Source organism: Pungitius pungitius, chromosome 1 (genome assembly GCF_949316345.1).
Source record: "Pungitius pungitius chromosome 1, fPunPun2.1, whole genome shotgun sequence".
Classification (NCBI taxonomy): domain Eukaryota; kingdom Metazoa; phylum Chordata; class Actinopteri; order Perciformes; family Gasterosteidae; genus Pungitius; species Pungitius pungitius.
The window spans coordinates 28534911-28551280 of record NC_084900.1 but is presented as its reverse complement, the minus strand read 5'-3'; the positions used below and the strand labels follow the sequence as shown (position 1 = coordinate 28551280).

General features: G+C 44.9%; 1 protein-coding gene and 1 long non-coding RNA gene across 7 annotated transcripts in view; one reads left to right on the top strand and one right to left on the bottom strand.

Moving 5' to 3' along the window:
* Positions 1 to 16370, top strand: part of rerea (arginine-glutamic acid dipeptide (RE) repeats a) — a 121655-nt gene that overhangs the window by 90391 nt on the left and 14894 nt on the right. For 4 of the 6 annotated variants that reach the window (XM_062564196.1, XM_062564197.1, XM_062564198.1 and 1 more), the window contains 7 exons: positions 452 to 548; positions 1872 to 1976; positions 6048 to 6096; positions 6895 to 7019; positions 8101 to 8200; positions 8848 to 8946; positions 14978 to 15058. In XM_062564196.1, coding sequence (XP_062420180.1) covers positions 452 to 548; positions 1872 to 1976; positions 6048 to 6096; positions 6895 to 7019; positions 8101 to 8200; positions 8848 to 8946; positions 14978 to 15058 — 656 coding nt within the window. Of the gene's footprint in view, positions 1 to 451; positions 549 to 1871; positions 1977 to 3682; positions 3792 to 6047; positions 6097 to 6894; positions 7020 to 8100; positions 8201 to 8847; positions 8947 to 14307; positions 14341 to 14977; positions 15059 to 16370 lie in introns of those variants that run through there. The other 2 variants (XM_062564199.1, XM_062564200.1) reach the window with 2 other exon arrangements.
* LOC119223435 (uncharacterized) lies at positions 4585 to 14215 on the bottom strand. Its single transcript, XR_005120923.2, has 3 exons — positions 14089 to 14215; positions 5311 to 5477; positions 4585 to 4780 (listed from the first exon to the last, which is right to left on the bottom strand). It is a non-coding gene; the product is annotated as an uncharacterized LOC119223435 (long non-coding RNA).

Here is a 16370-nt window from a genome sequence, read left to right as displayed (position 1 = left end):
GTGCATGATTTCACTTAGTGATTTAAAATACTCGAAACTCAAGTTGGGTCGTTGTTAGAAAACGTCTCACTTGACATTGGTGTAAAATCATTAAAACGGGATATTTAAGGTTTGCAAACAGGAGACAGAGTTGACACACACACACACACAGAGTCATGCATCAAGGTTTCCCTGTGTTCTTCATCTTCGCAGGGAGAATATATTTTTGGAAGATAAACATGCTCTGGGCAAAAGCAAAGTGCTGGTATTCGACCTTGTATGTAGACGATCAGCTTCGGCACCACAAGACCATAAACATCGACACACACACATCTTGATTATCAGATGACCCCATTCACAATGTGTAGTAATACTAAGGTGGAACATCACTGCAGTTCAAACCAACACTTGTCTTCAGCATTGAACGTCACGTATATACATGGTCACCACTGTGTTCATGCTCCTCCTCCAGACTCGGGCCGGGAGCTGGTCATCACAGACCCGGTGGTCAGAAGTCGAGAGCTCTTCATCTCCGACTACGTGGACACTTACCATGCTGCTGCTCTCAGGTAAACAAACATATGCACACACTCTCTCTCACACACACACTGCTTTTTAATCCTAATGGTACAACGTGTCCACCTCTAAATATCCAGGATCATGGCACAATGGCTCCATTCCAGCTTTTATTCCTGGTGCTTTGTTGAGTTAACGTTTAATCACCGTTCTCTTATGTACCTGCAGTTTTAGTATCGTTACCACCAGAAAAGCAATGTAAAGGTGGGACGTCAGTTCCAGTAATCCATGTAAATAATATACTTTCAGGAGACAGAAGAATGACTCTTTACTACAATCTGTTTTTATTTTGTTGACAGAGCGGTGGAAACCAAATAGGATTAATTCTATATAACTGCTATGTTTAGATTATCTGCCCATGAATGAACATTAAGAGAAATTGGTTTCAAACCATATTCAATGCTTTGATAAGCAGGTGCTGTGTGAGTAGTACAGGTGTGTAAAGATCCAAAGCCATAAACCAGGCACATGCATTGAGTTGTTTTACTTGTTTAATTGACTCCATCAACTCCATCAACTCCCACATGTACACACACACACACACACACACACACACCTGTCAGGGTCAAACAGATGGCAGTCACTCGGCATACAGGCAGTATCACCTTCTTGGTCTGAAATGAGTTATTCTGTTGCCGTTCTGCCTCTTCATTCCTTCCTGTCCGACCACCTCTCGCACCCTCCTCCCCCTTTTCACTCTAACCTAAACCACATGCGACTGGCACAGTCTCCCAGAGTACCACTGATTTCAGGGCAAATTAGCTGCAACTTCCCTTACACACAGCACCCTTTGATTCGACTCGTTTTCCAGGCCTCAGATGAAGGGGAGGGAATTCCAGCGGGATGGTGTAATGCTCTCCGAAGGCCGCCCCGCTTAGCGCCCTTTAATGTCTCCAGAGGGAGGAAGATACAGACACAGCCCGACTCCATATGCTATTCAGATAGAGCCAGACACCAGGTTGCTGAAGACAGGAAATGGTATCAAGATGTGGTCCGAGTCTTGGCCCTGTCAGCTTTTTGAAAGGAGGGGTTGGTTGTAGAAGGGAGGAAGGAAGGAAAGTGACAGGTTGGATTCCTGTCCAGATCTCTGCAGCGTCTGTCGGGACTGACACGTTCAGCTGGTGTTTATGGGTTCAGTAGTCAGCAGGCACGGACAGCCGCTACATACCTGCTGCTGGATTTGTCATCTCTGGTAGATGAACCATAACCCCCCCCCCCCCAATGCCCCCTTCCCCCACGGAGCTTCCAATTAGGCCCGCGGCTATACTTTTGTCATGTAGTTGTTTTTGTCTAATAAAGGCTGTTTTCTCTCACAGGGGGAAATGCAACATTTCCCATTTCTCTGACATATTTGCTGCCAGGGAGTTCAAAGCCCGCGTCGACTCCTTTTTCTACATCCTGGGATATAACCCCGAGACCAGGTGAGGAGCTTTCTGTTTGTATCCGCTGATACGGTCTCCTTCCTAGTTCTCCTCACTAATTCTCCTCGCAGGTCACACATGCTGGCTCATGTTTCTGCGACTCCTATACAATTTTTAAATGGGGCTGCGAACCAACAATTATTTTTCATTATTCCTTTTTTGTTTTGTTTCAAAGGATGTCTTTAAATTTGCTCTTTTTTTTTCCTGAACAACCCCAAACCAAAAAATATTTAGCTCCTATCATGAACAAAAAAGACAAAGCATGATGTTGAAAAGTTGCAACACGTCATATTTAGCAATATTAAATTATTTGAATGACTGATAATTACAAAATGGAATACTCAAAGACGAGTTCTATTAGCCTCCATTGGACTTACCTACAATTTGCTTCTGAGTCTATAGGTTAGGGTTAATTGCAAAAAATATGGAAATATGAGAAAAGGTGGGGGGTTATTCTAAGTATTATTACCAAAAAATACCATGTAAAACATCCCAAGCATATTTGAAAGATGTTTTACAGTATCGAAGGGAAAATTCAAAACTAGTGAATCAAAACATTGCTTTAATTGATTTGTTTTAAATTACTCAGCCTCACTAATTTAAATGTATTCATGTCTTAGGACAAGAGATGAACAAGTATTGTTTCACAGTTTCAGCGCACTAAAGCGTTCTGCTCATTTGTCTTTGGACGTTGTTATTCCTAATCTTGCTTTCTGCTTCTCACTGCTCTGTTATTATTGCACATAGAATGCTCCCGATGTGGTGAGATCAAAGCCAAGCTTGTTGTAAGTTATTGATTAGAGGTGATTTAATCATTTTGTTTGATTATGAAGAAAGAATTTTTCTCCCCCAGAAGATATTGTGACCTGTTTAAAAAAAAGATTAAAGTTTAGTTCAATTTAAAGATGGCATCATTTTGTGTAGCAGCGTCAGTGTGAGGCTCCTGGGATTGTGCTGTATTTCACTGATAACGTCTCCTCACAGTTGTGATGTTGAAAATGTTTGTGAAATACTTGAAATACTTGAAATACAGCCCTGAGAAATGATTTGCAAGGTCATGAACTCTGAAGACCGAATGATGGGGAGTGTGTGGGCCAGCAAATATTTCATTTGAATACAAAAGTACACGGATATCTTTTTATTGTATTCTAGTTCTTGTAAGATGAGCATGGTTATATATATATATACACACACACATTTTTTCCCACATACTATTTAAACATTTCGTCGTGTCATGTACACAACAGGAATTACATTTTGTATAATTTATTTTCTAGTTCTTAAAAGTCATTAGGGCCGCAAGCTATAACTTGTAATGTATTTGCGATAATCATCCGACCGGTGGCGTTAGGAGTCACGTGTTGCAGTGACGTCTGTCCTTGTTGTCGGGAGCGAATGGGTTGCCAGTCGGGAACCCCCTCCTCCAGGGCCCCCGCGCGCTCTTCCCCTCCCTCCAGCGCGCCGCTCGGTATTCTAAGCGGGCTGTCCGCAGCCTTGCAATTTCACTCGTGTTTATTATGGCGCAGATATACGAGGGGAGATGAATTCCGTATCCCGCACGCGTGCCTTTCCGCCTGCGTGTGTGAGGTCGCAGCACATGCTCAGTGAAAACCTCTCCGGAGCGAATGCGTGCCTCTCCATTTTGATCACCTAGAAATAGGTGGGAGAGAGAGGGAGAGGAAAGGAGAGTTGTGTGTGTGTGGGGGGGGTGGGGGAGTGTGTGTGGGAGTCAATTCCTACGAGCATTACACACGGTGTCACCACCCGACCTTAGGGCTCGATGTCAGACATGGACGATTTGTTCAGTCCCCGGAGGTAGGTATTCTCGTGCTTTCTCAGTCGCCTCACTTTTGTCGCGTCGGTGTCCGCGGTCGCGTTAGCCGGCTGTGTTTTGTGGCGTTGTGGTAGCGAGTGCGCGCATTGTGTCGGATGCCTCCGCAGCACGCATGCTGTCATCACAGAGCACGTTACGAGCAACAATAGTAGTCGCACCGTTACGCGGCGTGCTGCCCCCCCCAAAGTCCCGTTGAATGCTTTGTTGTTTCCGCTAGCACCGGGAGCGCACACGTGCACACGCAGCGTGTGCTTTGACAGACGCCGGGGGAAGGGGGCGTGGGGGGGCACACGCACGGAGCTAGCTCATGCTAGTTAACTACCATTTCTGCTGTGGGGCAATTATGTCAGTGTGCCATAGACTCGCGCCGTGATTGGCTGGAATTAATGAAGGGGGCGCGGTTGTGGTTGATTGCCCACTCACACGCAGTTGACCAGTCATGTTGTTGTTTGGGTTTAATAAGTAAGCCTTTAATTATTTGGTAGGGCTATGTGCTCAAAGCTGAGGTCGAGCTGGAGTTGTGTGATACAACCGGGAATGTTTTTGTTTCTTACCTTGTTTATTGTGCTAAGCAACAGGCTTTGTGCAGCTTATTAGTGCCTTTGATATCTAAGAGTCGGAACATTAAAACACTGGCTTCTCTCTTTATTTTTTACAGATTTGAACATGGGTATTTCCCCAGAAAATATATGATTGAATTACCTACATAGCCATGTTTTTTTTCCATCACATGTTGGTACTTTGTGTTGGCTATTTCTATTTAGGCGTACCTGCAGACATAATGGAGATAGATCTGTACTCTGCCTCCTCTCTGAGGACTGCATTCCATCTGAATGTCCACCGGCTGCTCTCAGGATTTTCCTGAGTAAGACATGGCGGTCCACGGACGCCCTTCTTGTTCTGCTGCATGGGTCCTCATCCGTCATCCTTACAGCCTCCTGCCAAACAGACCTGGCCGACTGCACGTTGTCTGGAACAGATTTTGTACAACTTTAGATATGTTGTAACTGTTCGGCATGTATCAGTGTGCAGGGTTTTCCAATGAGACATTTTTTGTTTTGTAAAAAGCAGGGTTTGTATCCCTGTGTTTAGAAATGTGTTCATCTCTAACACCAAAGAAATAGTTGGTTAATACTAGTTGCGCTTCTTAAAATAAGTTTTTTTTTTCAGCATTGTTCTCAAACCTGTAGATATGTGAAGTGCTGGTGATGCAGGGAACTACCATATTTTATCTGTTCATCGCTGGGAGTTTTCAGTGTACCAAATTGTGCATTTCGTTTGTATTATCTTGCAAGGAACACTTGTAATGAAATGAAGTATTTCAACATGTTGTGGTAGCAGCAGGACATCCTGGCCGTCCTGGGGTCATTTACTGCAGTTGAAATTCAGTTGTTGTTTTTGGGAATGGGATGGCTGTGCATATGTTGTGCTCCTCTATTGTCGGTGAGGAGATGGAAGGATGTTGAAGAATGGGAGAGGCGAGTTGGGTCAAATACGTACCTGTCACCGTGTTTTGTGTTTGGCTGGCTGTACAGGGACCAGAGGGCTGTGGCCTCTCGGGTTTCCGCCTTGTCTCCGTGATGGAGTGCCGGCTTCTCCGGGTGCAAATCACGCTGACAGATTCTGGGCCGCCCTTTGCTCGCTAGTATGAAAATTGCCGCTGTTACCTAGGCAACAGAGGGGAAAGGCTTTTCAAAAGGAACATCTTGTCATTTTCTTTAATCCACTGCAGCTGGAGATTCGGATCACTATTATTAAATTGCAGTTGCCATAGCTACCCACATTTGTACCAGCACCAGTTTCAGAGGCGCTCACCCTGCATATCAAGAGCCCCCACCTGCCTCTTGCCTCCTTTTAGGGGGGTTCTGTTTTATTGCTCTATCCACAATATCAGACCTGTAAATGTGCTCAGCTCCGCTTGCTGTGCAGGAGCAGTCAACCTAGTAATATTCTCCTGAAATCTTTGTTTGCTTCTCAAAAGAAAAATTCTCCCACTTGTGACGACTAAAAGCATAAAGCCCTTTTCCCCTCGCTCTGTATTGGCTCTTGCCTAGTCGTATATTTTTGGTGTCATAAGTTTTCTTTTGAGGCACAAGTGGGTTGTGATACCAAGTAGTGACTTTGTAGTTTGCGTGCAGTCATTTTGCTGATTCAACAGGCACAATGCTTTGGGCTAGCTTTGAAATGTTGCCAAGTCAATATTTTTGCTTTAATCTGCTCTTTGTGTCTTTTCTCAGGCGACTAAACAGCACACAAGGGGAAATCCGAGTGGGACCCAGTCACCAAGTAAGTCATTGTACAGCACCCAGCTGCTGACTTGAGAGATTTGTTTGGTGTCGTTGTTTTATTTGTGCATGGAGCCTCTTTGTTTCCAAGATGTTGTTGATGTGTGGACCAAACCACTGCTCCCTTACCTCACAGATGACATTTAGTGTGATTCACGCAAGCACTCGTCATTTAAAATGTGGGAGCATAACATTAGCGTCTTGTCGTTCAGTTTTAAACCAATTTCTCCCACAGAATATTTGAAGCGGTTGATAACATGGCAGTTTGGTTTTTGCTGCATTGCTGTTCCCTCCAGGTGGATAATTGCGTTAAATGCGGGACATCTACAATTTTCTATCTAAATGTTAAATCCAAAATAAAACTGCAATTGTATCAGCTAGTCATGCCAGTGTAGAACAAAATACCCTTTATTTCTGAAGTCCTGTGGGAATTGTGATCCTGTAAACTGGAAGTTTTCTTAAAGTTTGCTTGCTAATTTTATTGTAACGTTTGCATCCGGCCGAGCTGTCATGACACCAGGCTGTAGTTTTGTGCACCAACTGTAAAGAATTATAAATACTTTGGTTATTTATGATACCGGGGAGGAGCTGCTCCATCTTTATGGAATGAGAAGTTATTTGTGTATTGCATTTGTGTGTCGTCTTAAGATATTCAATCATTGTGCTGTAGGCTGTCCCCGCTGTCCCCACCCTGCCGCTCAGTGAAAAGTCGATGACAGGTTGAAAGCTGATATTTTGTTAAAGCTTGCTTGCTATTTGTAGTGTGACACGTTCCGTTCTTCTCCCTGGACCTAATTAGGCCAAGCTCCCCGAGCTGCAGCCTTTCCCTTCTCCTGGTGGCCAGGCCGTGACGGAGAACGAGGAGCTGGTCTGGATGCCGGGGGTCAATGACTGTGATCTTCTCATGTACCTCAGAGCCGCAAGGTGAGCCCAGATAGAGACTGGAGATCAGATCTGGCGCCAAATATACAATTCCAAACTGTTTTTTTTCCCTCGTGTATTGATCAAAGTGTGGTTCAAGTTTAGTACTTGTATTAAGATTTTGAAGAATCATTATCAGTGAAAAAGAGCACATCCACAGGACCACAGTGGCTTAGTTATAATATTATCCGCCAATATTCACTAAGATATGCAATCTGTGCTTATGCTTTCCTAGTCGCCCATTTCTGATAATGTGACAACCAATCCGTGTTGAATTGGACAGGCAGAGTGTGTTCACGTGTGCCCTCATGTAAAATTCTGTGTTGGCGAAAAACTAAAAGTGGTTGTTTGAAGGAGATGTCAACAATATAAAGATGAACTATGAATGCAACTATGTAAAATGTAGCTATGACCTGTTTACTCGAGCTCCAAGCAGTGTACAATAGATCAATAAAAATGAAGAAGATCTGCTTTAACCAATGGAAATCACAAAGGAAGTATAAAAGTACAACGTTCTATATTTTTATTGATATAAATGACCTCAGAGCGAATGAAAGCATATTTGAGATGGTGGAAAAACAAAAATAGTCTGTACAATCAAACAACAAAGGGATCTGAATCGTCCAATATGGATCATCAGTGATTGGCAATTACTATCGCCGGCAGAAAAACATAATCAGGGATCTCGAGAAGTTATATTTGCTCCCTTTTTTTCTTTTTGGCCGATCTGATCTGTGATCCAATCCCTGACTCTGATCCGTGTTACGATCTGAACCGTGAGTTTTATGATCCGTTGCACTCCTAACGTATACATATATATATATAAACAGATACATACATAAAAGCAGGGAATATCAAATGTGCTTTTTAAAAACCTCAAAACATTGATGCCGCTTTTTCATCTGTCAAATTAAATCATGCCATTTGTAACTTCTGTTTAAAGGGGATATTATTGCAAGTGACTTTTAGACATCCTTTTCATCTGTGAAATATAATATTTCTTTAAGAAAAAAAACTACAGGGATATTACAGTCACTTAATGGAAGTGTGTGACTCTTTTAATGCTGCTTTCATGTGTCCACAGGAGCATGGCTGCCTTTGCAGGGATGTGCGACGGAGGCTCAACAGAAGACGGATGTTTAGCAGCCTCTCGAGACGACACTACATTAAACGCACTTAACACTGTGAGTAACCCTGCAACAGGTCTAACACCAAAACCAAGTTCAGATATTAGGGGAAAAAAATAATATTCCAATTCAGTAATTCCACTGGTATGTGCAAGGATACGGCCTCTGAGCCAGCAGAGGAGCCCCCTGAGAGATTTGTCTGTCACATTGACAGTGGATACCTGAGGAATCACACACAAGAAAGAGATTAGAATCATAAACAGGGCATTTATATTCCAAATCTCTAAACTGGGAAACTAACATAGCGAGCAGGTCGTTGTCTCTCGACCTTCCTCTCTATTTGCAATTCGAATGAGTAATGCTTGTTTATTGTCAGAGGAAGAGCTCCAGCACAGCCTGCTTCACCCAATTGAATGTGACACGCTGCTTAAAGCTGCACGGCGATTGCGTTTGCCACCGTTTGTATATTTCCAGCCGGTTTTATAGGTCTCTTAAAGGTTCAGCCACTCTTCTATGTAAAATATTTTTACATAGAAGAGTGGCTGTAAAAAGAAGTTGCCTCCGGTAAAATGTGTCCGTAAATCACAAAACGTCCCTACTGAGTCACAGAAACAAAGGAGAGGAGTAGGCATCCCGGTAAATGTTCATTTATTACCTGCATACATTAGAACTGTGAGCTGACATTTTGTTGTAATCGTCTGCAGCTTCACGAGAGCAGCTACGATGCAGGAAAAGCTCTCCAGCGTCTGGTGAAGAAGCCTGTACCCAAACTGATAGAGAAGTGCTGGTCTGAGGATGAAGTGGTAAGTGCAAAGTACTTTTAATTTGAAATCGCATTAACAAAGATTTCCCACTTAAAAAAAAATGACTAGCTGAAAGAGAGTGTTAAAGCAGGGCGCTTTGCCCGGTCTTACAAGGCATCAGTAGAAACACTCTCCAGCTCCTCCGAGGACCAAGAGCAGCTGCATCCTGTTTATCACCCACACAATAAATCCGCAGCGTGGAAGTCTGCGAAGGGGGAAAAAAAGATTGAGGGCTGGTAATGTTAGCCTCTATTTGAATTTAGATAAGAATTTCACCACAGCTGTTGAATTGCTAGAATCAGCAAACGGCCCTTCTCCCTGACTGGGAAGGTCTCAAAGAGGGATGAACCCCCTGGATAACACCATGTCGAGACAACCGAGAGCTGCGGCTTTTTGCCTGGATGCTTCACACTGCACCACATGTTTGTGCACACGCTCACTTTTTAAAAAGATAACACAACTGACTGAAGATCTGAGGCAAACACAAGGCTGCACCACTAAAATGATTCTCTGTTAGCCTCTTTCTCCGCTTTGATACGGTCTGATGATGCAGAAGCCGGGCGGGCGTTTGTTGAGCTTTTGATTCCAGCCACTCTGATCCACTGGGAGTGAACGGGTGTAGTTGTATTGTAATTAAACTTGATGGGCACATTTGAATAAAGTCGTAGCCTTGCGGCAGGACCGCAGCAAATCACAACAAATGAATTCAGCCATTCCTTTGGTGGACTAGTTACGAGTGCGCCTTCATTTATGTACCAGCTTAACTGCAGCGAGGACATGATCAGAGCGGGCACCGCGTTTGTTGACAGATGGCCTTATTACCCCCCCCCCCCCCCCCCCCACACACACACACACACACACACACTACCACAGCAGGTCTAACAGATCACCTGTTAAATAAGCACAGCAGGAGCTGTAAAAACTACATAGACAAATAGGCGATCACCTCAGCAACTCACACTCGTGGCTCTTTTTAATTGGAGAAATGTTGCTTTGCAGTGTCGTTCCTCCTCAATGATTTCACCCTGATGTTTTCTGACTGATGACGTGTGTAAAACACCCGGCACACTGCGGCGATCAGCAGCCCTGTTGGCGCTCCACCTGCCCCTCCGTGTCCACGGCCACGGCTCCCAGTGACCTCATCACCGGTCGTGCATTTTCAGCGCTGCAGCCTTGAGGGACAGGTGTAAATGTAGCGCCAACCTTGGCACCCGCCCCGCTGCTCTTCATTTATTTATCACCCCCTTCCTCTGCCCACCCTCGTCCTCCTCCTCCCCCTCCAGAACGAGCTTCATTATTCCTGTCCGCTGTGTTTTTCACCCTGGCCGGGCATTGCTTTGGAGATGTAAATAAAAGTGACAGCAGAGGTCGTTGAAATGACAGAATCCGCCTGTCTGCAGGGTCACTTGTGTCCCCCCCCTCCCCGAACCCCTCTCGCCCCGCTCCACCTCTCTTCTGTTGCAGCTGCTGCCATAAACATACAACCAATAATTCTAAGCCTTATTTCAACTGCCTAACTATAGAACAATATTATTAATTTGTCCCCACAGAGAGTTAATACCACCACCAGGATCACTTGTGAGACGATATATATATATATAAAAATAGGTTTCACTTCATTGAGACATGTTCCATCACAATTTCTCACTAAGAGATTATCATTAGAACTTTTGAGAAATAGAAAGTCAGTCACCTCGATGTGAGTGGCACTCAAACTGTTTGATACAAGTCTGTAAAGTGATGACTATGGATTTGGATTCCACCAAAAGAGCATCTCAAATTATTTGAATATAAAGCAGCCAGTTTTTCAGGCGAAACCTCTACTGTTGATTCAGCTGGTGGAGCAGTGAAAGAGAAACGACACATGCATTCCTTTATTAAGGGAAGACCACCTGACTTTCCTCGATATGCAAATTCCGCCACACCACATGCGCTTCATCAGAAGCAAACGCACGGCTTACTGCCCACTCTCTTGCCATCCTTTGTGCATCTCGGCAGCAAAAATATAGCCCCAATGCAATAATGTAACAACACTGACATCTAAATCCCCACTAGTTGAACAACATGAAAGTGAAAGAATAATCTTTTTATAGATTGTAGATGAACAGATTTAGAGGACTCCTGTTCACAGCTGGCAGACACTGATACACATTTCAGGTTTAAATGCTTTCACAGGTTTTATGTCATTTAACAATGTTGTGAATCAATTATTGTAGATTCCTTAAAGTGGTGAGATTTAATTAGTTCGTATTAATCATGTGATTATTAATCAGTGCAAGAGGCGCCATCGAGCGACACAGTAACTGCTACACTAAAGATACGCTGTTCCCATCAGAGCGTATGCTCCTCTCTAAAATAATCTTGTAATAATCACATGAATAGTAATATTTATTGTGTTCATTGATATTTTATGATAAAATAATCCATAAAACCCCCCAGAAATGAGCACAAAGGCATATAATTAATACATCTAGTGTGTCATCCAAATATTAAACGTTAATCCTCACCTAGAAGTAAAGGACTCTAAAAGTCAATACACTAAAATTGTTTCCTTGTGAAGCCGCCGCCGTCCCTGAATGAAGTAGGTGGTGCTAACAAAGCGTCGGCCGACAGGAGGTGCCACATAAACGCGATAAAGCAGCAGCAGCAGCAGCAGCAGCAGCTGTGTTGTTGCTGTGCGTCGCCATGACGGAGCAGGCTGATCCATTCCTCGGCCCGTCTCCGCCCACGCGTCTTCGGCTGATGGATGACCGGAGTGGGCCGCCGACGGCTCAGAGGCGGCCCTCCCAATCCCCTCCTCAGCGCTCGGACAAAAGCCTGCGGGCCCTCGGGCACCACTGCTCCACCAAAAATCAGCCGTTATGGCAGCAGCTCTGCAGAGCTTGTCCCCCCCCCCGTCTGCAGCAGTTTGGTGTCAACAGTTCGGTGTACCACCCGTGTGGTGCCAGCGGTGCTTTTCAGGGTTGTTGAGTAACCAAATAGCAGGATGGGTGTGCGCTGGTATTTCCTGTCACCTTTTGTCTTTTGTGGCGGTGCGAGCGAAGGGCTTTGCCTGCTAAAAAGCGGGCAGCAGATCGAGTTTTGTTTAAGTATTGTAAATATATACATATATCCTTTGGTATCTACATACATTTTTCTAAACGTGTATTTTTGTCTATACGTGTAGTGTCCGTGCCGGGAGGGGTTGGGTAGTCTGGTGTCTGTCACAGAGGTCTCCTCTTCTCTTTGAGCATGTTATGATTTCCTCTCTGCACCCCTTGGCCAATCTAATTACTAGCTGATATTTCAGAGCAGACAGCAGTATTTTTTTTTTCTCCCCTTTTTGGTTTCGGCTCAGCGAATGATTGTCCTCGGCCCTGCGGGTCTGTGCACTGCAGGCTTTATAAGGTCAGCCTTTTAACAACAAGTCAAGTATAACAACTCCATATTGAGTGAAAGTGGCTTTGTTTGCTTTTGGGCGGCCTTGCCTCAGTGTTGGAATGACACTTTGCAGGAATTATGTTACGTTCCCGCGCCGGCAACCCTGTTGGTAATCACTCTACCATCTTTGTGCATATGTTTGCGTTATACAACACCCAACCATCAAGTCTAGAGCAGGAAGTGCGTGCACACACACACACAAATAACAATGGGCTATTGAATCGTTCTCCTCCTCCATTTTTATGTGTCTCCTCTGCGGCCTCACAATGGTGCTCTGTTGGTCTCCAAAAGGAAACTTGGGGCGGGTGCAAAGCGGCAGTTCTCTGTACACTCGGAGGGAGAAGCCTGTTGTTTCTGCACAGCGGATGGCAATTTAGTAGCGCTTCCAATCCCCCTCCTCTCTCTCCCTCCCTCCCTCCTCTTCTTCTCTTCTCTCCCTCTCTGCCTCACTCACTCTCCACCCCTCCTCCACCGCCGTGTTGCCTAGCAACAGAAGGGCCGGAGCAATTGGAGCAGGGGCAGAGCGATTCAGAGAGCAGATTGGCGGATGATTTATTAGCCGGGCTGGAGAGCAGTGAGCCCAGGCAGCTGAAATGGAGCCTTAAACTGGAGCCAATGTGCAACGGAGGGGAGGAGGGAGCCAGCGAGGGAGAGCGGGACAGAGGGTGGGGAGCATGGAGCCGGAGGGACTGTGTACCTACTACAGTCAGGGAGCATAGTTAAGGTGGCATAATTGGGACGCACACACCGTGTGGTCAGTTTTCATTACTGACTAGTCCCTGCCATCAGTGCGAGGAAGCAGACGCAGCTTGTGTTGGAGGCTCCATCTACTGGTTAATCAACCACTACACCTTCTGCCCGATTAATGCCAATGAACTGCTGTCTCATGCCACTGGCTCGATGTTTACATTGAGCTTTTTGAACTTTGGTTATTCAGTCTGGTTTAACTCACCGTTCCACTGTTGAACCCTGAAGCTCGATAAAATTGAGTTTGTTTGCGTAGTGAGATAATGGTCATCGTTCCTGTTTCTGAGACACTCTCTCTTCCTTGCCAGATATGTTCCCTCCTTAAGGACGGTTGTGCTTTGCAGCTGGCTCTGTCACCTCTGTAAATTTGCAGTTTGTTCCCAACAAAAATCTCTGCGTGTAAACAATCTCTGGTTACATAACACGCATGCCATGGAAAATGAACTCCCGGGGGCACGGGGGGGAGGAGGAGAGAGGACTCCGTTTCGAGTTTTCCCTCCCGCTTGTCTCGTCCCACTGTGTCCAGGAGCTTCCTCCGCACGAATCCACTCCGCCTGCCGGGCCGAGCACAGTTTGTGCCTCCGTGTGCGCGCGCTCGCTCCAAAACGCTCTGAGCGCATTAAAGAGGACTGCTCCTGATACCCCCACAGTGGCGTAGCTGTCCCCGCGTGTGTGTGGAGGGGGTGTAAAGACATGAGCCTCGCCTGTGACGGTTTAGAGGACCGAGAACCGGCCGGCACGCGCGCCGCGCTCGGCACCGTGACGCGGCTCCGCACTCCGCTCCGGGTTTTGCAGCCTGCCGCGAACCAGAGTCTCTCTTGCAGAAAGATCACATGTAAAGCCTTCCCCTTTGTAGTGGAAGAGCACGGAGTGACAAGCTATTTCTTGCTTGTTAAAGAAAAGGAGGAGGGGAGGAAGAATACAAAAAAAAAGAGGAAGCAATGTGCCGTCGCAGACGCTGTGGCCGCGCGTTACCTGTGGCTGGACGTGGAGGGTCGTGCCGCGCGCCCTGACGACTTTTGGCTGCTTTTCGCTGGAGTTGCTGGGTGGAAACGCTCGGCTGAGATCACTGAGCGAACGGGGTTCGCCTCCGGAGCGAGAAAGTAAAACCTGCTGCTTGTCCGCGGGTTTTTCAGCCTCCGCTTTTTATGGCTCGCGGTCTGTGGCTCTTAAAGGAGAAGAAATACATTTTGGTCGATCTTTTCTATTCGTTTGTGTGACATCGAGGTGAGGCTGGTGCGATCGCGTTGACGTTTCGTGTCAGATTGAATCCGCTGTTCATGAAGTATAATTTTGTCATCATGCCGTTCATCCCTCCTTCACTCAAGTGAGGGTACATTGGTCATTTTTAAATGGTGTCATGTGTTTTATGCTGTTAAAAAAAAAAAAGACAGCGGACAAACAGAAAAATAAAACTAACCACCACGCACAGGGAGACATTTTGCTTTACAACTAACAAGTTTAGACTTTGACTTTGAACTTTTCCCTCTTCACCAACAGAACATTCAACCATGCTCTCATTACATTACATGTCATATAGCTGACGCTTTGATCCCAAGCGACTTACAATAAGTGCATTTCAATCATATTAGATATTATTTTTCTCTCTCTGCCCTACTTGTCATTGCCTGTGTTGTTGTGCTCTGACATGGCTGTGTGTGCTCCCGAGTTTAAAAGGCACAAGAGATTTCTAGTTGCACATGAAAACTCCCTGACTAACCACGGACAAGCTTAATGAAAGCAATGCTCTTTTTGTTGTTGTTGTGGTGAGCCTTTAACTTTATGCGGTTAAAGTTTAGCTGACTTCACAGATACTAACTGCTCTCCCCCCCCCCCTCTCTCTTCCCTCTGTGAAAAATTGCAGAAGCGCTTCATTAAAGGGTTGAGACAGTTCGGCAAAAACTTCTTCAGGATCCGAAAGGAGCTGCTGCCCAACAAAGAAACGGTAAGGCAATTTTTAAAGCTCTCTGCTTTTCAACGTGTTTTTTCTGTGTGAAACATATCCAAGGAGCTTTGTGGGATTTGCTCGTTACTAATGGAGAGCAGGAGCAATAAAAGCTCCTTTGCGTGGTGTTTTGAGCGTGAGCCCATTGATAAGAAGTTAGTGCTTCCTGCCAACAACTGTGCCCCTTCGGGGGGTATTAAAAAGACATCATGTTATACCTGAGGAGAGAGAAGGCCAAATGTACTTTACAGACGGCCACTGAAACCTCACGAGTGGCACGCTGAACATGAATTAGCATGCTGTGTTAGTAAGTAATGCGCAAGTTGTGTAGATGCTTTATCTCACTTTTCCCCACTCTTCTTGCTTTTAATTTTTCCTTTATTTTTCTTTTTCACTCGCTATTCTTTTTTCCTGTAAAGTGCAACATAGTGGCTGAGATTGAATGGCAGGTTACGGCGGGAGCTTTCTAAGGTTACTGCAAGCAGGAAAAGTCCTCAGTAGTTGTGCTTTTAAAGGAAATTATTTTATTTAGTGTCTCATAGTGGAAGATTCAGAACAAATGGCTTTCTCAATGAATCCGTTATATTCATAAGTGTGTATAATAGAGATATTTACATACTGAAGTCAAGATTTCAAGATATAAAATCTACCTTTTCTGTGTTTCATTCTCAGCTGAAAATCCAAGTTGGTTTGATTGTGTAACATAACCATTGTCAACAAACCCTTTACACGATCAGACAATATTATTAGGTTGCCGTCATTGTAAATGACCTTCAACTGAATTAGGTTCAGTCGTGCTCTTTGTTGACATTTGAACAGATTACTTTGAGGATTTAATATGCTTCTTTATTGGTAGTTTTACGATCACTAACAAAAATTTGGTTAAAGGAGGCAACGTGATTTAATGAGCCGCTCGTTGCGGAACTGTTGTAATTGTGTTGTTTATTTACACAGGAGTTTCCCGCTTCCGTGTGTAAGCGTGCACAATCAGTGAATGTGTTAATCATTACTGCAGAACTGTGTGACTCCAACAGGGTCAAATCCTAGACTAACAATGAAAAAGCAAAAGTCACCCTTAATACATGTGATTGGTTATCTTGAAAACAAGACCTCGCAGCCACATAGACTTTGTTGTTTGTCTTAAAGCTGACTTGCAGCATGTTACCGTAGGTTTGTCACATTATATCGACACAGGGAAAGCTGTGAGGGCTGGAGATGCCAGGAACATGCTGTTCATGCACATGTTGCTTCAAAGTCGTCCACCTAGCTGTTACATTATTCTTAGATGTGCATTTTGATTCACAAAGCAATG